Source organism: Thamnophis sirtalis, unplaced genomic scaffold (genome assembly GCF_051295495.1).
Source record: "Thamnophis sirtalis isolate CommonGarterSnake01/CBP01778 unplaced genomic scaffold, rThaSir2_p1.2 scaffold_11, whole genome shotgun sequence".
NCBI lineage: Eukaryota > Metazoa > Chordata > Lepidosauria > Squamata > Natricidae > Thamnophis > Thamnophis sirtalis.
The window spans coordinates 66,093,610-66,116,276 of record NW_028261391.1 but is presented as its reverse complement, the minus strand read 5'-3'; the positions used below and the strand labels follow the sequence as shown (position 1 = coordinate 66,116,276).

At 38.1% G+C, this 22,667-nt stretch overlaps 1 protein-coding gene across 3 annotated transcripts in view; it reads right to left on the bottom strand.

The window, feature by feature from the left end:
• DOCK1 (dedicator of cytokinesis 1) overlaps nucleotides 1-22,667 on the bottom strand; it is a 457,702-nt gene that overhangs the window by 365,268 nt on the left and 69,767 nt on the right. For 2 of the 3 annotated variants that reach the window (XM_087725976.1, XM_087725977.1), the window contains exons 6-15: nucleotides 20,482-20,630; nucleotides 17,613-17,748; nucleotides 16,298-16,455; nucleotides 14,277-14,358; nucleotides 12,241-12,379; nucleotides 10,251-10,323; nucleotides 8,156-8,298; nucleotides 5,538-5,663; nucleotides 4,370-4,494; nucleotides 2,506-2,604 (exon numbers count right to left, since the gene is read on the bottom strand). In XM_087725976.1, coding sequence (XP_087582102.1) covers nucleotides 2,506-2,604; nucleotides 4,370-4,494; nucleotides 5,538-5,663; nucleotides 8,156-8,298; nucleotides 10,251-10,323; nucleotides 12,241-12,379; nucleotides 14,277-14,358; nucleotides 16,298-16,455; nucleotides 17,613-17,748; nucleotides 20,482-20,630 — 1,230 coding nt within the window. The remainder of the gene's footprint in view (nucleotides 1-2,505; nucleotides 2,605-4,369; nucleotides 4,495-5,537; nucleotides 5,664-8,155; nucleotides 8,299-10,250; nucleotides 10,324-12,240; nucleotides 12,380-14,276; nucleotides 14,359-16,297; nucleotides 16,456-17,612; nucleotides 17,749-20,481; nucleotides 20,631-22,667) is intronic. The other variant, XM_087725978.1, reaches the window with a different exon arrangement.

The window sequence follows — 22,667 nt, the reverse complement described above, 5'->3', positions numbered from 1 at the left end:
TGCTCATATCAACCATTCTGTCAGTTGCCTAATCACCCTATTCTGATCTATCTGAAGTTTCTGAACCAATTTCTTGTTCCCTGCAATAGTCCAAAGAAGAAGATACCAGATATAAGTGACGGCTGCAAAGTACGAATCTCCCGTACTTCGCTGAAAACAAGTGTGTTCCAAGCTATTCAACAAACCATTTTAGGAAAAGAGCAACCTGTTGTGAAATGAAACAATCACAACGTAAGGAGGTAAATATAGGCATATTTGGATTTAATCTCATTTATATTAATCCACATGTATTCCACTACCCAAAAAAGAGGCAGTGCTTGAGGTAACTGACTGCCTCGCTACGTTAGATAAGAAGGAAGGTTAAAAGAAAGGTAAAGATGGAAATTTTGTGAATTTTGGCGATACCTCATCCCAAATTCACTGATAAACTTTCCAGTGGCTTCCTCTAGATTTAAAAATCAGAGGTATTTCATATTTAAAATCCCATGCCATAATTACCACAGAACAAGACAATAAGACAATAAGGCAACCATTGTTGTTATTTTTTTCCTGTGGGCATTCTGTTCTCTGTTCACTCAATTCTGTTGCCTGGTCTCAAAAGTGTGCACCTACACAACACACATATAGATATGCTATATACATGTATGTGTGTATGTGTATGTGTATGTGTGTGTGTGTATATGTATGTATGTATGTATGTATGTATGTATGTATGTATGTGTATATATATCCCACCACTGTTCATAAAGTTTGTGGATCTCAGCCCACTCTATCAGATGCATGGAATATAGCAATAGCAATAGCAGTTAGACTTATATACCGCTTCATAGGGCTTTCAGCCCTCTCTAAGCGGTTTACAGAGTCAGCATATTGCCCCCACAGTCTGGGTCCTCATTTCACCCACCTCGGAAGGATGGAAGGCTGAGTCAACCTTGAGCCGGTGAGATTAGAACCGCTGAACTGCAGATAACAGTCAGCTGAAGTGGCCTGCAGTACTGCACCCTAACCACTGCGCCACCTCGGCTCCTTATAATTACAAGCATCTGCTGTTCTTGACCTTGGTGGTGGAGAAGAGGTCTAAGAGATTCAAGATGACTGCATCTTCTCTCAGAGCAAATGATCACACTAGAAAGCAGAGCAATTTCACTTTCAAAGTCAGACTTGCAAACTGGGCTGAATAGTTCAAAACAATCAGTTGTATTTTTGGACATCAAAGCAACAAAAGCAGCAACAGTTGTTTTTTTATCCTTAGATTCAGATTAGGTTTCTCTGTATTAAATATAGCAAACTAAAAATGTCAAGAGTCAAAAGATGGAAATATTTGGCCAAGCCTGACCAAGCATCTTTTCAACATACTTTGATTTCAGCAACTGAAACTCATCCAACATAATTGAATCAGACAATGCTCGGCACATCGACACTGCATGTATTGAACTAATTCTGAAAGCTAAGTTGTGACGGATGTGATCAGAGTGTCTTGCATACCAATCACAGGGACATCCCAAAAATGACAACTATCTCTCTTTCTGGGTCAGGCTGCAATAGGTCACTGATTATTGAAAAATGATCCGCTAAATAATACCAGAAGGCTACACAGGTCATCCTTGTCTTATGACCACAAATGAGCCCAAAATTAATGTTGCTAAGTGAGACATTTGTTAAATGAGTTTTGCCCCATTTTACAACTTTCCTTCCACAGTTGAGTGAATTCCTGAAGTTGTTAAGTTAGTAAACCATTGTTAAGTGAATCTAGCTTCCTCATTGATTCTGCTTGTCAGAAGGTCGCAGAAGGGGGTCACATGACCCTAGGACAATGCAACCGTCAGTTGCCAAGTGTCTGAATTTTGATCACATGACCATAGGCATGATGCAACCATTGTAAGTGCGAAAACTAGTCATAAGTCAGTTTTTTCAGTGCTGTTATAGCAATAGAAATAGCAGTTAGACTTACATACCGCTTTATAGGGCTTTCAGCCCTCTCTAAGCGGTTTACAGAGTCGGCATATTGCCCCCACAATCTGGGTCCTCATTTTACCCACCTCGGAAGGATGGAAGGCTGAGTCAACCCTGAGCCGGTGAGATTTGAACCGCCGAGCTTATAACTTTGAAAGGCCATGAAATGGACTGTTCGTTGGTCAAGGACTATCTGTAATGTACGTGGAAATTTTGTGGCTAAAATACAGGTAGTTTTTGGCTTACAACAGTTCATGGTGACAGTTCAAAGTTACAATAGCACTGAAAAAGGTGACTTTATGACCATTTTTCACACTTACGACCATTGCAGCATCCCCATGGTCATATGATCAAAATTCAGAGTAAAGATATCCAAGTTGCCTTGAGTGGAAGATAAAAAGAGAAAGAGACAGAGAGAATGTGATGGGTAAAAGACTTCATCTGTACCACCCCTTAGCAACACAGAAAGATTATTCTGGCATGGATACCAAGAGGTTCTCTATCTCTCTTATCCATTTCTTCTAAAAAAATAAAGTTTAATGCCAAGCATACCTTTATAGTTTCAAACCAGCGGGGTTGCTTCACTTGGTAATATATAACAGATTTATATTCTGAAAGAGCTTCATCTCCGGCCCCAGGAAAAATCACATTCTTAAAACAAGGAAACAAAGCAGATATCAATGTTGCAGTTGCAGGGATAAGCAAATGCTATCACTATATTTAAGAGACAGTAAGAATAAAAAAATAACTTTTAAATTCAAATATAATAGCAGAGAAATAATATTTTTGTAATACAGGCAAGTGAAATCTTATAAATGTGTTAGCAACAATATGAATATTTGAGGGGTCCTTTGGACTTTCTGTCCTTGCTTGTTTTCTTGCAGACGTTTCATTACCCTAACTAGGTAACATCATCAGTGCTAGTGAGGAGTGCTGTTTGCTGTCAGTTTATCTTCTGGTGCCTTGCCAGTCTATGTGGGTGGGGACAGTCTTAGGGATTCTTTGATTGGGCTGTTTGCTATTGGCTTTTTTGGCAGTTTCTTGATTGGGGTCTTGCTTACTTGATTATTGGTCTGATGTTAAGGTTGGTGTTAATCTATGGTGATCTGGGTGCTGATTGCTGGTGGGAATTGAATTGAATTTATTATATTTCTATGGCGCCCTTTTTCCCGAAGGGGACTCAGGGCAGCTCACAACCCAAGTCAAGGGGGGGGGTACAAATAAGGGGGAAAAAAGAAAAAAACACGAACAAAACAATACCACAATTTAAAAACACACAACAACTATACCATTCGAGGGGGGACAAAAGCTCATTAGCCCCAGGCCTGTCGGAACAGCCAGGTTTTAAGGGCTTTGCGGAAGGCCTGGAGGGTGGTGAGGGTTCGAATCTCCACGGGGAGCTCGTTCCAGAGGGCCGGAGCAGCCACAGAGAAGGCCCTCCTCCGGGTGGTCGCCAGTCAGCATTGGCCGGCGGATGGAATCCGGAGGAGGCCTAATCTGTGGGATCTAATCGGTCTATTGGAGGTAATTGGCAGCAGGCGGTCTCTCAAGTACCCAGGTCCAATACCATGAAGGGCTGGAGTCTTCCTGTTCTCTTTTGGGCTGGTTGATGGTCTCTTTTGCATAGTCTATAGATGTTGTAATATCTACGTGTGGGTGATTTGTCCGAGTGACGCATAGATTACAATTCAGTTAACAATGGCAGTGATTTGCTTAACTACCATGTCAAGAAGAGAATTGTCAAGGCATGACTCACTTAGCCATCTCTTTACTTAGCAATGGAAATTCTGATGTCAGTTGTGGTTGTAAGTCGAGGACTACATGTAACGCTTTCTTACACATTCAAATGCTTTCGGTGGAACTGATACTCAGATTTTTTTGACCCAAGCAAATGTCATAAATACAGTAGCAATGATTTGATTGTGGGCACATACTGAACAATACACCAAGAATTCAAGAATAGTATTCATCTTTAACTATTATATAATTAATTAATAAGGGGGGGGAAATGAAGGAAGTTTGTTTTCTAATCCTGGAGCACTTGGAGAAAATCAAATAGATTTGTGAAGCATCTTAGTTACCTATAGTTATCTTTAAAGATGACAAAGAATGGAGAATACCACTGATGATGAATGAATTATAATTACACCTAGTAGGAAACCAAATAATGTAATGTAATTTCAGATGACTCTTAGTTTCTGGATTCAAATTGTAAAATTATTATTCTTGAAATATATGGCAGCATGGGAAAAGTGTGGCATTAAATTATCCAATAAATGTTCAGGAGAGAAAAGGGGGGGGGGAGGGAGTGGTTCATGCTTTAAAAATATTTAACCATCATTTAATAAGTATCTGAATAACGAATCACATCATTTTGAATCAACCCAAAATCAGATATCAACTTTCCACAAAATACCTCTAATTTTTTCCCATCTTCATCATAAACAGATACTGTAACCTCTACATTCTTTGCTGTAGTTTTGCTGCCCTTGTCAAAATCTCCTTGAAGTAACGTTACATAAATGTCATTTCGGACATCACCTAGAAACAAAAGAGAAGAACAATCCACTGAGTTAATATATTACAATTATCCAGTATCCTACAAAAACAGAAAGCAAATTTTAAGAATTATGGTGGCTTATGATTTGTTTAGCTGTTTTTTCTTACACTTTCCTCCACACTATAATACTGTATTTTTCGGAGTATAAGACGCACCTTTTTTCCTCAAAAAAGAGGCTGAAAATCTGGGTGAGTCTTATACACGGAATACACATTTTTTTGCCTCCCAAAACCCCGCCCCATTCACCAAAATAGCCGTGCATAGCCTTTAGGAGGCTTCCAGAGTGCTCCCCCAGAAGCTGTTTTTTGCTCAATTTTGCCCCCCTCCCAGCCCCCAGGAGCACTCTATAAGCCTCCTAAAAGCTATGCATGCCTCTTTTTTTGACAAAAAATGGGCCCATTTTCACGAAAATTGCAGAGTGCAAAAACTTTTTTTTAATTTGCCTCTTCAAAATCCTAGTGCATCTTATACTCTGGTGCATCTAATACTCCAAAAAAATTATGGTAATTTCAATACAACATTTACAGAAAATGCATGCTAGAATAGCAGCAGTTATTTAACTTTCTCTGAGTCTGTGTTTTAGAGTGTTGAATGTACATAAATTTTCAAGACTATCATCTAACCTAAAATAACACTTCAAGAATAACTCCTAATTTACATTTTAGATATAACAAGAATAGCAATAGCACTTAGACTTATATACCGCTTCATAGTGCTTTACGGCCCTGTCTAAGCAGTTTACAGACTCAGCATATTGCCCTGAACAATCTAGATCTTCATTTTACCAACCTAGGAAGGATGGAAGGGTCAATCAACCTTGAGCCAGTCCGAATCGAACTGCTGGCAGACAGAACTTAACTAGATCTTTTTTATGCTATACAATCCAAATGAAATATGTTCAGACATCATATTTTTGACCACAAGCAACTTTGAATTCCTCCAAATACTATTTAATAGAACTTCGTGACTTAGCCTATACCTATATTGTACCAACGTCTTTAATTTTATAACTGCATAGTCTTACCAGGCATAATAATTTCTGGAAAGCCCATTTTCCGTGCCACAGCTGTGGTTCTATCAACTAAGTGAGGAAATTCTTTCCGTATCTGATGTATGTCTCCTGGAAGAAGTTTCAATGTCACCCACAGACCTGTAGAATTTAGTAAAAAATATTATTCTGTAAAGTGGGGGTTTCACATAAAGTCTAACACGTTAGGTTTTTAAAAATGTAAGACTAAAAACAGAATTCAGAGAAAGAAGAAACTACGGATACTTCTCAACTTATAATCACAACAAAGCACAAAATTTCCAGTGCTGAGCAAGATAGTTGTTACGTGACTTCGGTCCCATTTTATGACCTTTCTGCACACAGTTGTTAAGCAAATCACTGCAGACGTTAAGTAAATGTGGCTTCCCCATTGACTGGGCTTGTCAGAAGCTGGCTCAGGCGGTTAAAAATAGTGATCGCATGACTCTAAGATAGTGAAAGTTGCCAGTTGCCAAGCTCTTGATTTTATTACATTACTGTTGTGGCCCAGCAGGAGCCATCAGAGCTGCCACCAGACTCCGACAGCGAGGGGTCTTATGAGTCGGCCCTGGAGGATGTGGAGGACCCTGGACAGGGTTCCGACTCTCAGCAGGGCGCAGAGAGACTGGTTGGCCACCTGGTAGCACCTGAGCCTTGGATCAGTGGGGAGGAGACAAGAGAGAATGATCCAGAAACCACCTGTGAGTTGTTCCGGGATGCACGCCTTCAAAGGGCTACTCAGTGTCAAGAACAACTACGTAATTACAGGAGGTGATTACGCTCAGCTGACGCTCATTAAGATCCTCTCCTGATTATAAAAGAGACTGCTTGTGCCACGCCCTTCTTGCAGAAGTCAACGTTAGGACTAACGAGAAACGAACTTGGCAGGCTGGATTGCTGCCAGAGTTTGTTTGCATTGCTGCCAAGGTTTGTAGGACTTGCTGCCAGAGTGCTTATCTCTTTGTTTATTTGGCTTTCAGCCAACGAGAGTCTGGACTTATTAAAAAACATTCTCATTTACGTTTGTCTCGGCTTTCGTTCCTGGACGGAGGAGGGGGGTCAGAACAGGTCACTAAATAAATGGATGTGAATCGAGGACTACCTGTGTTTATTTTAAGTAGTCAAATAATATCATTCCATATTTGACTGATATAGATATGGAATGATATATTTGACTACTTAAATAAACACAAGTAGTCCTCGATTATATATGAAGCGCCTCCTTTTGTTTGACAACTCTGTATTTTCCATCATCCATATTAATATAGAAAGAAGAAAACAATGCCACCTTTGAAAAAATGTAATTACTATGCAGAGAAAAAAATGAACCAAATTAAATGAACATAAGACTATGCAATATAAATAAACCTTACCATAAGAATACGTGGGACCAATGAAATGAGTAAAACTGTAGTAATTACTTAAGTATAGCTCTTTAAACATTATGTACACAAATATTTTAAATATTTGTGAACAATTCAAGCCGAGATTCTAAACTAAAAAGCAGCATTTTTAATGTAACAGTGGTGCTAAAAATATTGATCAAATGCCCCTATTCAAACTCCCCCCCCCTTTTATGACTGTGTAATCCCTTAATTTGGAGTAGAATCAGGGCGACTGGATGGAGCTGAATGTTTACTGGCTGGATGCCCTTCCTGACATCACGTGGAATTTGTAGCAGATTTTTTTGCTACATCTGCTGCAACATAGGATTGACCTCTCAACTTTCTGAGTGGGAGGTGTTCTTATAAGATTATTTTACCTCTTTTTAAAAAAAAAATCCATATTAGTTTATTTTACACATTGATAAATTGCAGCAAGGGTACACAGAAAGATGAACATATGTCTTATATTTTCTTACAAATAATCTTTAAGACAAAAACCAAAAAGAAGCCTTTTAATAAACTTTTAAATAAATTTTGCAAGAGGCATGCAGTTATTTGTAAAATATCTTGAGGGTTTCTACATCCATATCCAGTTTCTATTAAGGCAGCAAGAGAACTAAATAATAAACTGAATAATAGCAATAGCAATAGCAGTTAGACTTATACACCGCTTCATAGGGCTTTCAGCCCTCTCTAAGCGGTTTACAGAGTCAGCATATCGCCCCCACAGTCTGGGTCCTCATTTCACCCACCTTGGAAGGATGGAAGGCTGAGTCAACCTTGAGCCGGTAAGATTAGAACCGCTGAACTGCAGATAACAGTCAGCTGAAGTGGCCTGCAGTACTGCACCCTAACCACTGCGCCACCTCGGCTCTGAAAAGCATGTTAGCATCTTAAATATCCAGTATGTATGTAAAGCTGAGATAGTTTCGTTATTTTTCAAACAGCCAACTAACCATCATCTCAAATTAAGGGGTTTTTTTTTACAGTAAAAAAATTGAAAAGTACATTAATAAGATGATGAATGGTTAGATGTCAGTGAAAGATGCAAAAATGATAAATGTGTATTTTAAAACATGGCTCCAGAATGATCGTCATGGTTCATGAAGCAAAAGAAGAGCAAATCAGAAACAAGAAACCTTTTCCATGCTAACAAACTCAGGAGTTTTAGTACAAAAATTGATTACTTTCCTAATCATTGCTAGTGCTTACGGAAAGGAAAATACCTACCTTGGCCCTTATGATTAACTTCTTTAGCGGCAATCACTTTGTTTATTACAGTCTGAAGAAAATCATTCTCCCCTGCCACCCTGGGTGAAAAACGGGATGATATGTTCAACTGCTTGTGTCGAATGGTGTTATCCAATGCTAGCCTGGAAAATGCACATGACGACCAACACCAAAAGGTAACAAAGATGGAAGGGGCAGAAAACCAGAAGTCGTAGAACAAAAACACAACAGAGAGTATCACACAGGTGACAAAGAGTGTTTGTTAGTCGGCACAAGACAAGAGGAAAAAAAAAAGGAAGACACAGAAAGATAATCAATCAGGAAACTAATAAGGAGAAATGAATTTATGATTTCAGAAAAAAAACATAATCCAGATTTATCATAGAGGTGTGCAGAATAGAGGTGAAGAGCCTGAAAAAAGTTACATATATAATAACAACACCAAAATGTAAAAACATACCACCCCCATGGACCAGTGAAGCCCAGTTTCAGGGATGAAATGAATCGACTTACAATTCTAATGACAAGTAACAAAAAGCAGAAAGCTACTACGAATAAAAGTAGCTTAGTGGGGTTGGAAAACAATCAAGAAAATCCATAAAACGATTTTGCTACATGATGGAAAGGATGAAAATATTGAAGCAACAAATGAAAAGTAGTATTTAGAAAAATGTCATTCAGCACCCCACAGCAATTTTGGCCCCCATGTTTAATGATGGCTGTTATATATTTTTTTCAGTGGAAAATTCAACACATGGAAAGAAAAATACCAAGCAGCACAATAAAGATGCAATACAAAATAAATAAATAACAGGAAAGTCTTCATAAATTGTATATAACTCATTCTCAATAAAAGCTTTTTCTAAAGAATAATTTAATTAAGCATAATGTAAAAAAGAAAGCTTCAAAACCTGAATGAAAAATATTTTATTTCAAAAAATTTTCCAGATCCATGAAATATCTCATTTCATTTTTAATCAGAATGCTTTTAGAAATATATAACAATTCATAATATAACACAAAATAATACTATTGGGATCTTTTGAGAAATATCACCAAGAAGTTAACTAAGCAAGTGAAGCCCAATTTTATTCTCTCACTGAGGCTTTTATTTTATAGCAATGATGTCCAGACTTGTGGACTGGCTGGGGAATTCTGGGAATTGAATTCCCAGAGATGGCTGGGGAATTCTGGGAATTGAAGTCCATAAGTCTTAAATTTGCCATGATTTATACTGATTTATTCTATTTAATTTTCTTCTTTTTATTTAAACAGCATATGTTATTATAGATGCACCCAAGTAATGTTCATTTGTTTGTGTTTATTATATAGATTTTTATATACATTTATGTTTGCACATATATATATAAACCAAAAACACATTCAACATTAAGTTTATTGGAACAAATGATGATCTTCTACTCAATCACTATCATTAGCCACTAATCATAGAGCGGTTTGCATTCTGGTTTTAGAAATTAGATACATAGATTTGATAAATAAATTTCATTATAGCCTGAGTATAATTGTTCTCTTACTTCTACTATAAGATCTAAACAATTCTCATTCATGTATCATGTTTTTTCTTTAAATTTAAAATACTGTATTTTAACTCTTGTACTCAAGCTTTCATCTTAGTCCAAATATTATATGGACACATATCTTATTTCATTGAAACAAAACAAAACAGTTAGTTCTAAAATATACATATTTGAAACTATTAATATAACAATTACCCACATCTCTGATTCTTATCCAAGAATGGTACTAACAAATCAAGATTTTGAACTGCAAAGTTAAATAGAAAATGTATTCACAATACAATACAGCACATTGTGCCTGTAGGAAAACTGAAATTATCTTAGCTTTAGGGGGGGCGGAAATCAGAACTGGCTATTTAATTCTTTGGGAAGAGACTGTTTAATCACATAGGTTAGTTAAAGTAAACCATTTTTTCTTCCAAAACAGTCCTGTCCATTTAGCTTTTTATTCTTCCCATTTTCAAAACTGTGAGAGCTTATTGTTAACAAAGAATCATAACCCATCTATTCCTGATATCCGTCCTGATTACTTTTCTGTATTAATTTGCACTTACGGTTGAAATGGAATGAAGTGCTGCTTATCTTCATCATCTACTTTCCCATTAATTATGTCAGTTATATCCATCACTGAATTCAAAAAGAAACAAGCATCATTAAGGATTAAGTTATAAGGGAAAAAGAGGGGCAAACAGTGATGATAGCAGACTGCTTAGAATTGTTTTCTATCAAGAAGTGTTATTCAGTTGAAAGACAAACTTGCTTCACTCGTATCAGTAAAACAAGGTGGAATCTTCTGGAAGTAATAGTGGGCATTTATTGGCATTAACCAATGTCTATATCTATATCAACATCTACATCCATATCGATAGCTACCTAAATTGATATAAGATTATTTTTAAAACTTAAAGCATTAAAATTGATAGCAATCAACCAAAGCCGTCAAACAAAAGAACCATCTGTTGTGCCAGAATAAACCCCATTATCATGCCACACTACTTTTGAAACAGAGGATTTGGCCCAGTGGTGGGTTTCAAAAATTTTTGGAACCTCTTCTGTAGGTGTGGCCTGCTTTCCGGGTCCACTGGTGGAACCTCTTCTAACCGGTTCGGTAGATTTGACGAACCGGTTCTACCGAATAGGTGCGAACTGGTAGGAATAGCAATAGCAATAGCAGTTAGACTTATATACCGCTTCATAGGGCTTTCAGCCCTCTCTAAGCGGTTTACAGAGTCAGCATATCGCCCCCACAGTCTGGGTCCTCATTTTACCCACCTCGGAAGGATGGAAGGCTGGGTCAACCCTGAGCCGGTGAGATTTGAACCGCTGAACTGCAGATAACAGTCAGCTGAAGTGGCTGCAGTACAGCACTCTAACCACTGCGCCACCTCGGCTCTGAACCCACCTCTGATTTGGCCGCAGTATTCTGTCCAATGGCAAATGCCACAGTTTTGTTCCCTTATGTCTACCTCAAAGCTTTCTTTCTGGGAGGAAGGGCAGAAGCTACCTCATTGTAGTTATTTTTTTCCTGGACCCAATGAATTAAGCTAACTGGTATCCCCATTATCACTTACTGTAGGTTCCTGAGGTTACTGAGGACCCAGATTGTTGGGGGCAATATGCTGACTCTCTGTAAACCGCTTAGAGAGGCCTGAAAGGCCTATGAAGCGGTATATAAGTCTACTGCTATTGCTATTGCTATTATTCCTGCTGAATAGCAAGCCAATTCACACTGCATTGGTCACTCTTGCACCAGCCTTAGTACCCCTGTCACCCGCTGTGCAGCATTTCTCACGTATACCATCACACCTTCCTGACCCATGTAGCACCTCTTGCAAAATCCCTCTTCAGTCCACGCAACAATTCTCACACACATCCTCCCTCCCTCCCCCATCCTTGCAACCATTTGCTACCTGCAGATCTGGAACTTGCAACTTCTTGCCAACTTCTCCACTGACATTGGTTAGGTAAGTTTAAGTTTAAGTTTTATTTTATTTATATGCCGCCCTATTCCCTGAAAGGGACTCAGGGCGGCGAACAACTTAAACGGGAAGGGGAAACATACAAGTACAAAATAAACATATTAAAATGACCAACAACCACACCTGTCGAGAGGGGAGGGGAGCTCATCAACCCCAGGCCTGCCGACACAGCCAGGTTTTAACGGCTTTTCGGAAAGCAGGGAGAGAGGTGAGGGTCCGAATCTCCGCGGGGAGCTCGTTCCAAAGAGCAGGAGCTGCAACAGAGAAGGCCCTCCCCCGGGTCGTAGCCAGGTAGGAGAGCTAAGTGGAAGTTTCCTTGCCTAATGACTATGGGATTCAGTTAATCATGGCAACTGGAACTGCAGGGATTGCAGTTACTAAGCGAGGCAGTCATGCTTTACAACCATGTCCCAATTGCTAACATAAGTCGAGGTCTTCGTGCATGCAAAAAATAGGTTACAAAAAGATTGGGCAAAACTATAGTAGGTCAAATCGCTTCAATCCCCAGCAGCTGCTACTATTGGCAAAACATTTTGACGGTGTACTGTATATAAGAATGGATTACCTGCTACACCAAAAGGTCGCCGTAGCCCAGAAGTTAGTTTCCTTGTGTTGTTCTCTCTTTGTTCCATTCTGCCAACTCGTACAATCTGACATACGAAACTAATCTTCTCTCTCTTCCGGTCTTTACTGCTGCCAAGGTCCTAGAAATGTGAATTTTTTTCCTTACAAACTTCTCTCACACAGCTATTTTATAATCCATACTGAAGTTTTACTATTTAGTCTGTCATTTCTTCATTTTTACAATCCTTTTTACGCAGCTAAATGTTCATGCGGATAGTTAAGGGATGTAATTTCCTTGGACCTCTTAAAAGCTGTTATATAGAATCTTGAATACTTTTGCTGGATTAAACTGCTGTTTTTCCCTCTAACTGTGAAATGGATTCAAATTTGTTTATTTTGGAGAGAGGACAGATAAACGTTATTTTAATAACACCATAGGGAAATCCATGTAGATTTTAAATGCATTAACAAAGAGTAAACAAAACTTATGAAGCACATCTGCTTAAGACACTCTTCTCCAAATACGTTCTCAGTCCTGAAAAAGCAAGAACTCCACCCCGGGCCAATGATCGTACATATGCAGAGAAATCGGAAAGAACACTTGCAGGAATAGCAAGAAGCCTTCTTCTACCTTCAAACCATTTGTCTACCTCTCTACCGTTAATGACCGTGGGCTTACCTGAACGGTCGTTCTCTGGGCGCTGCGGGAGAGTCCAAGCATGGGTTAAATTCTGTCTATTCGCCCAAGGACTGAGTTAATTCTTTTGGCCACGCCTCCCTTCCTCATTGAGGGCCAGTTCAAAAACAAAGGCGATGACCTTAGACAAGGCCTTGCCACCTCTGGGATTAGGAGTCCCCTTCATTTTGGAACCTTTCACCTGCTCCACCACCGGTGGATCTGGCCTACTGCGTTTTGTTGTGTCCACGAAGTCCTCTGGGGCTCTCTTGGATTTTTCTGCCATCTTCAGACTTTCAATTGTAGATAGTAGACTGGGAACTAGTATATCGGAAACTGGTAGACCAGGGGCCAGTAGACCGGGACACATTAGACCAGTAATAGGCGCGAGTTGCTTAGTGACTGCGCGCTTCACAGATATGGCTACTAGACGGGAGAATGCCCTGAGGGGTCAAACCTCTCCCAGGCCGCTCTAGTGCTTCGTTGGATGGGAAAGGCCTTGCCAGCACCCCAATGAAAGCAAATCCACCTCCGCGGCATCTGTGCAGTGAGGGAGAAGGCGCAAAGCTAGAGAAACAGCCGCCAGAAAAAAGCGTGCCAAAACGTGCCCAACGTGCCTTTTCGGAGTCCTCGGGAGCAATCTCTCAGCGCTCCGGGCCTCCGCCAAGGTCTCCGAGCGACTTAGGGCGAAAACGACAGCTGGGGGGAGAGAAAACCTCTGATAGCCCCCCATGCTCGCCAGCAGCCGCCGGACAAGCGCCCACGCAACGCAGCACCATTGTTTTAAAAGTGCGGTTCCTCCGGACTCCCTCAGGCAGTGTAAAGAGATCTTATCCTTTTCTTTGCCCTAACTAGCAACAAAAATAAGAAAAGACTAGCTAATTCTTTGAAGAGTTCAGTTAATTCGTCCAAGGACTGAGGAACTCTCCAAAAACACGTCTGATTGAGCTGGACTGAGTTTTTGAACTGGCCCTCAATGAGGAAGGGAGGCGTGGCCAAAAGAATTAACTCAGTCCTTGGGCGAATAGACTGAATTTAACCCATGCTTGGACTTTCCAAGCAGCGCACAGGAGAATGTCACGTTTTACCAAAACTTCTAGTTTTATTAAGAGCAGATACATTTGAACCCAAAATTCCTAGCCATCGCAGCCATTGAAATTTTCTAGTGTTGGTTTTCTTCTGATTTATGCTAGAGTGCCAAATGGAAGGATCAGCTCCATAATATTTAAAGGGCTCTTTCCCATTTCTAGAGCTACAAAAAAATTAACTTAAGGCTCTTTGTATAGATATTCCGGTACAACATGGAAAACATTGAAGCAACTGGATAATTTAAGTCTCACAAATATAAAAAGAATATTTACCGTAAAGACTGCTCGAAGATTGTGCAATTTATCTATGTCTTTTGGTAGACCAGAACTTGACCATCTCACCAGATAATTCTCACTATATCAATAAAAATAAAATTTGACTGTCATATTCATTATGAAAGCAAAAGCAGTTTTACATTAAAATATGTTAACATATTTAAACACACACTGAGGATTATTCAGAGTTTCATAACTCTAGGAAGTTTATAATTAGTAAAGTAAAAATGTATAAACATTTCCTTAAGTATCTCTCTCTATATATATAGATATATACAGGTAGGTAGGTAGGTAGGTAGGTAGGTAGGTAGGTAGGTAGGTAGGTAGGTAGGTAGATAGATGATAGATAGATAGATAGATAGATAGATAGATAGATAGATAGATAGATAGATAGATAGATAGATAGATAGATAGATAGATAGATAGATAAGATTAGGGGAGAGAGAGAAGATAGATTGCATTAGATAGGTGGAGAGAGAGAAGATAGGTAGCTAGATGGATGAATAATTAGATGGGAATAGAAAAGATATGTACAATGACAATAAAGTAAAGATAAAGAAAGAAAGAAAGAAAGAAAGAAAGAAAGAAAGAAAGAAAGAAAGAAAGAAAGAAAGAAAGAAAGAAAGAAAGATTAGATTAGGGGAGATAGAAGGTAGGTAGGTAGGTAGGTAGGTAGGTAGGTAGGTAGGTAGGTAGGTAGGTAGATAGATAGATGATTGATAGATAGATAGATAGATAGATAGATAGATAGATAGATAGATAGATAGATAGATAGATAGATAAGATTAGGGGAGAGAGAAGATAGATTGCATTAGATAGGTGGAGAGAGAGAAGATAGGTAGCTAGATGGATGAATAATTAGATGGGAAAAGAAAAGATATGTACAATGACAATAAAGTAAAGAGAAAGAAAGAAAGAAAGAAAGAAAGAAAGAAAGAAAGAAAGAAAGAAAGAAAGAAAGAAAGAAAGAAGAAAGAAAGAAAGAAAGAAAGAAAGAAAGAAAGAAAGAAAGAAAGATTAGATTAGGGGAGATAGAAGGTAGGTAGGTAGGTAGGTAGGTAGGTAGGTAGGTAGGTAGGTAGGTAGGTAGGTAGGTAGGTAGGTAGGTAGATAGATAGATAGATAGATAGATAGATAGATAGATAGATAGATAGATAGATAGATAGATAGATAGATAGATAGATAGATAGATAGATAGATAGATAGATATGAATAGATGGATGGATGGGTGGCTGAATGGATGGATGATAGACAGATAGTGCAAGGAAGAGCACATTTCTTTCACCATAATGCGCCAATAAAAAGATTAGCAACATGCTATGTCTAAAGCAAAATAAATTCAAAACAGCCTTCTCAAATTCATTTTCTAGTGATGTGTCAGCTTACTAGGTGATTTTTTTAAAATACAGATTGTAAACAAAAAGCATTATGCCTATTGTAATAATCATTTATATTTGTAATGTATCATTTGTTTCATAGCTTTCATCCTGTCTGATCTGAAACCAGACCTGTGATGTTGACTATTATCATTCACATTCTGTTCTAGGATGAGAAAACATCCATCTTTTTCAGAAAAAGAATCCATAGAAGATTTTTTTGATGGATTATTATTTTGTGTGAAGCTAAATGGAAATGCAAAAACAAAGGATACTCAGTATCCATTATAAAAGTTCTAAATCTTTCAGCATTGCATTTTTAATGTATCATATTATACAAACTGGGAAATCCATAACAAAAGTTATTTGTCTTTTTCTTCTTGTTGTTAAAGGTAATAGTACAACAGAACCAGAAGGTCCCCATAATGTCACAAACTATATAAATGGTAATTAACACTGCAACCTTTAATAGAGACACGATGATTTAGGAAATTTCCACAGACAATTTGTGGTTAATGACTAACAGCAGTATTTATCGGATAGCCTCTTTGTTCTTCCCATGTTAATAGATATTAAAATCTGTTTTATGCCTTTGATATTTTGAAGTTCTAAAGCAAGCACGGGAGCAGTTAAAGCACTGACCTTATAAACTTGGATTCCAAAGGGTCATACAAAGACATAAGGACTTCAGCATCTTCTCCAATTTTGCAAACAACATTTTTCAGATTTACAAATAATGCAAATGAAGGTGTTGCAGCAAATTTTGCTTCCCTACTAATGTCAAGATTCTGCTTTTGAGACTACAATCCAACAGAGAAAAGAAAAAAAAGATTATGCAATATTCTGTTAATTACTATCATTATACAGTAATACAATCAATTACATAAATCTACTTTTGTAAGTATATATAGATTGGGGTATAATTGTATAATTAACTAATCCCTAGTTACCTTCATTCCATTTATATCTGCTCTGCTAAGTGTAGAACGGTTGTAAGAGATGTGGAAATGTAAAAAGTGAGAGAACCCGAATAGACTTTGCAGGACTACCTTCAAAGTAAATGAAAGCAGAATTCACCATTTCTATGTGCCTGAATAAACAGGCTAATTACATATTTGCAAATCCACACAAATCCTGGCGAAGCATAGAATTCATCATTTATGAATGCAAATTTCAGGTTCTGCCTACAATATCCCCCAAAAGTCTAGAAAAAGGTGTAATACTTACTACAGCCAGATAAAGCAAATTGGTGTTTGAAGGAAAGGAGAAAGAATTAAAAAGATTGGAGACTTCCTTGTTTATACAGAAATGGTTAAGAGGAACAGGAGGACAGTCAAGGACAAAAATAATTGAGGAAAAGGAGCAGAGGATGGGGAAGGAACTTGGACTATTAGAAGTGGACAGGACAGTGGGATATGACATACTAGAACTGAAGCAAAACAGACTAGAGAGGAGGAACATAGATAGTAGAGAAGGGTGTCTATTCACCTAACAATATTTTGTTTTCTTCAAACCAGAAAAAAAACCACCATTATACAGGAAATTTTCAATAGCAATAGCAATAGCAGTTAGACTTTTAGTATATAAATGTATGTATGTATGTATGTATGTATGTATGTGTGTGTGTGTGTGTGTGTGTGTGTGTATATATATATATATATATATATATATATATATATATATATATATATATATATATATATATGTATGTATATATATGTGTGTGTGTACGTATATATATATACATACATATATATACATACATACGTATACATACATACATACATACATACATACATACATACATACATACATATATATATATATATATATATATATATATATATATATATATGAGAACAGATGTGCACGCAAAAACACGTACATATTCCTAGTTTATAGCAACTTAATACTATCATAATAACAGTTGAAACAGAGAAAGAATGTTGTATCTCACTTTTTCTTCCAGCAGTCTTTCTTCTACTTGTTTGGAAGTTGTTTCATGAGCTCTGAATAGGCTAATTGTGCTGGTCTGATCTGGATCTAATATGTTACCATCTTCATCCCTTACCACTAGATCCAAATCGAGAATTCTGCATGGAAGAGAAAAGAGCCAAAGCAATACCATGGTTAACATAAAATCTGCTCAAAAACTCTGCCATCAAGTCCCTCTGCCTGCAATCCAAACTGAAATTCTCATGTTGGATTCATTATGGGAAAGCATTAATGCATATCTGCATGAAACAAGAATGGCAGAATGGTACGTAATATGCAGAAAGGTATGTACATGGTATGTACGTACGCATAATGGTACGTAATATGCACAAAAATTCAAACCCAGTTGTCTCAATTCTAAAGGATACATAGCAATCATTTAATTATTCCATCAAAACAATAATGAAAAAAGATACATGTAATGTTTCAACGTTTAGCACCTGGAACTTGAATAGCTAGTTCCTTATCCAGATGGCTAAATAATATAGCCAACAAATAATGCTGACAACTTCTAGTAAATTGTATGAAAAAGAAAAGATTGAATCTTGACTGTAAATGTTCTACAACAAAATGGTGTTAGTAGAATTTTTTATAGCCATTTCTGGGATGGAAAACAGAAAGGCAACAATTTTTCCTGATCTCCAAAAAGTCAAATAAATAAATAAACAAACAAACACAGCAACATCTGGTACCCTCCACCACTGTTCATGCGCTCATAATAAAGCCAAATGTTTAAAATACTTAAATTATCCTTCCCTTTATTTGCCTTAAGGTAAGCCTTCTCCATTATTTTTCCCCTCACAATGAACACTTTTCCAAGCCTCAACAGAAAACGCAGTCAAAGACCTATAAAAGTGTATAAAAATGTAGTTCACACAAGGTATTAACTAGGCCTGCTGAATCTTAATGTTGCCTTGGATAAATTCAAACTGCCATCTCAAATGTATCCCAAAATCTCATTTATTTGAGTGCAACTATGGAAAATCTAGGGGTAAAGAAAGGAAAGAGGCTCCTTTTGAAAGAAACATGTCCAATGACCATTATCATTTCACTAGAAATACCAAACTTCCACAGGCCAAAACATTCTGAAAACCACTGCTATTTCCAAAGTTTCTAAAGTTTGGCTATGAAACAATTTACTTTTCTCCTAAGCAGCCAGAAGAATAGCATACATTATACTGATCATTGGTGTGAGTGTGTAGACATGCATACATACTGTACATCAGTGACATGCGGTGAGGTTCATGGCCGGTGAGGAAAGTGGGCAAAAGCTGCCCTATGTCTGCCAGCGCTGGGCTTTAAAGTCCCGGTGTCGCGTCCGCCATAGAGCGGGACGCATCCCACTCTATGGCGGACACAGCGCCGGGGCTTCGGTGGGGCTTTCAGAAAGCCGCAGCAAAGCCCTGGCACGGCTTTCCGAAAGGCCCGCTGAAGCCCCGCCGCTGTGTCCGCCATAGAGTGGGATGCGTCCCGCTCTATGGCGGACGCGACACCGGGACTTTAAAGCCCTGCCGCCACTTTAAAGCCCTGCCGCCGTGGTTCTCTCGCCTCCTCCTGCAGAGGACACTTTTTAAGAGGCTTTTTTAAACAGTTAAGCACTAAGCAGAGTCATCCACTGTGACTCTGGCAGCAACTACCTCAGCCTTTTCCCTTTTAATTTTTCTTTTCATGATGACAGTGGTGAGGCCCTGCCTCCCGTGACTGCACGTCCCTGCTGTACATATGTACATACATGCATGTTGAGAAATTTTGTCTTCTGATTATGGCATACTGTTTAGCATAGCCAGATATGCCATTTACACCTGGAAATTATTTATAGATGTTGGAACAACTGACTGCCAAGCAGGTGGTTAAGTTTATTGCAGAATTTGTATTATGATCTTTTAACTTGACATGGGTGTATCCTGAAAGTGGTTAAAATCTTTTTTGCACATTGGTCATTTAAAGTTAATAGAGTTTTATTACTTTTCAAGCATTTATGAAATCTATTTAGAGTTATCTTATCTAAATGCCAATTATAGTTTATTACTGAAGCTGAGGATCTCAACAAATTGGTTATGTGCATATTATCTTAACACATATTACTTAGATCAAAAATCATTGCATAGCTGTAGTTTTGAACAGACAGCAATTTGGGGTACACAAGTAATAAATACAAATATTTACACATTATTTTTGTGTGGAACAAAAATACATTTGGAAAATTGTATCTTAAAACACTTTCTTTAAGCAATCAAGAAAGAGGCTACTGATTTTGGAAATAAGATTTATATTGCCATGTAAATGTTTTTAATGGATATATAATATATGGTAGTGGATCTGGGTACTTGGGAGACCGCCTCCTGCCGATTACCTCCTCGAGACCGATTAGATCTCATAGATTAGGCCTCCTCCGAGTGCCATCTGCCAGCCAGTGCCGGCTGGCTACTACGCGGAGGAGAGCCTTTTCAGTGGTAGCTCCGACCCACTGGAACTCTCCCCGTGGAGATTCGTACCCTCACCACCCTCCAGACCTTCCACACAGCCCTCAAGACCTGGCTATCCCGCCAGGCCTGGGGGTAAAGATCTGACCCGCCCCCACCCGAATGTTGAATGAATGTTGTTCACTTTTTAATTATGTGTTATGTTATATGTTACTGTCTGTATCCCCCTCCCTATAAGTTGTTAGCCGCCCTGAGTCCCCTCAGGGAAAAGGGCGGCCTATAAATAAACCTATTCAATTCAATTCAATTCAATATGGTACATAAACAGAAGCATGGAAAATCATCGGAATAAAAAGCAAAGATAAAAACAAGGAAATATATGCATGTTTCAAGCTAGTCATCACCAACCTGTTTCCATAATCAGTCTTTGCTGTGATTTTCTTCTTTAGTTCATTGAGCTCATCTTGGGGAAGTGTTCCAGACAGTATTTGTGATCGCCATTCAATAAGATCATATATCATATGTCTTACATTATGAAACATTTCTCTGCTGTCTTGCTGTGTGATAAGAATACGTGTTAGTGTATTCTTTTATTGTACTACTTCCTTTATACAGAAATATACAAATATAAACAATATAAAACAGAAGTAGAAAGTAAGCATGGAAGCAGCTTTCTATAACTTCAGTGTGAAATTTATTACTTGACCCTGTAGGTTATCACTTCTTTCCGCAAGCCATTTTAGTTCCTCAGATAGGGAAATATTACACATGAAATCAACCACAAGTAACTCATCTGTGATCCAAGAATCAGTAGTCCAGTAAAATTAAAACTACTCATTTACTAGAAAACTATAAATGAACATTTTGAATTAAATCTTCAGAAGAAGATAGATTTAGGTTCAAGTACTGCATTCTATCATGAGAAGGAGTTTTAAGAGGGCTACTTAAAAAGCTGCAACTTTTTTATTCTACATTTCTCATTTATATTTATAAACTTTTAACTTGCTTTTCTTCTGCAAGGGATGACATCTTAACAAGATATTTGACATACAGGTTTGCAATAATCTTCATGAAATTAGAAATGGCAAAATTATTATCTTGGCCATGATCAAAAGATCCTCAGCTGGACCAACTAATTTATATGCACATGAAGGTACAGAATTAACTGCATTAAAATGAGAATCAGCAGTATGGATTTAAATAGCATATAAAATATAGTTATCTGACAGTGGTGTATTATTTGGTCCAAAGGGACCAGTTCTTACCAAGGACATCCATCCCTCACAATAGAATCAGACAGAACAAGTGCTCACTGACAGTTGGAATTCTGTTACAATTAGCTGGGCTGTCTGATGTAAGACCTAATATTCGTTGACTGTCAGTCTAGGCAAATCTAGGTTATATAATTAATTATTAATAGTGGAATGCCTTCCAAGTCAAATATAGATGATACACATCACAGCATAAAACTAAGCAGCAGTAACAAAAAAAGAAAGCAGGTTAACTGATTCATTCTCTTTACCTCAACTGGAAAGGGAAAATAATGTTTGGTAAAAAGTCTTTTGATACAAGAGCCAGCAATAAAATTACACAAAGAAGGTGTGATGTATATGGAAATCCAGAAATCCATATCTGGATGGCTTTATCCTCTGGATATTTTTGACATTAACACAAGTTACAGAATTAAATTCACAAATTACCGTACTTTTCGGAGTATAAGACGCATCAGAGTATAAGATGCACCCAGGTTTTGAAGAGGCAATTTTTTTTAAAAAAGTAGGTAGGTAGACAGAGGGATAGAGAGGGAGAGAAAGAGAGGGAAATACAGTAGGTAAGGTAGGGAGAGAGAGAGAGAGAGAGAGAGAGAGAGAGAGAGAGTAATTAGGTAGGTAGATAAAGGGATGGAGAGAGAAATAGAGAGAGAGAAATACAGTAGGTAGGTAGATAGGAAGAAAGAGTGTAGGTAGGTAGGTAGGTAGGTAGGTAGGTAGGTAGGTAGGTAGGTAGGTAGGTAGGGGGATAGAGAGAGGGAAAGAGAGAGAGAGAGAGATAGAGAGACAGAGACAGAGAGAAACAGACAGACAGACAGACAGAGAAATGTAGTAGATCAGTAGGGAGAGAAAGAGTAGGTAGGCTGGTCAGTAGAGGGATAGAGAGAGAAGAATAGAGAGAGAGAGATAAATACAGTAGATAGGTAGGGGAAGAGAGAGAGAGAGAGTAGGTAAGTAGGTAGGTAAATAAGTAGATAGCGGGAGTGGGAGAGAGAGAGAGAGAGAGATAGAGAAAGAGAGAGAAATACAGTAGGTAGGTAGGTAGGTAGGTATGTAGGTAGGTATGTAGGTAGGTAGATGTTTCCAGGTGTATTTATCCATGTGCTGGAGAAGGAAATAGCTGACAACCTGTAGCACCTAAAACTTTGTTTCTGCTGGCACAACACTTGATCAATATAATTCTCATCAACCACTCTAATTAAACAGCTTTCTGAAAGGGGGGGAAAAAGGTTTTGCACTCTGCAAACCTCCCCAAAACATCCCATTTTTTGTGAAAATGGGCCCGTTTGTTTTTTTTCAAATAAAAGGCATGAATAGCCTTGA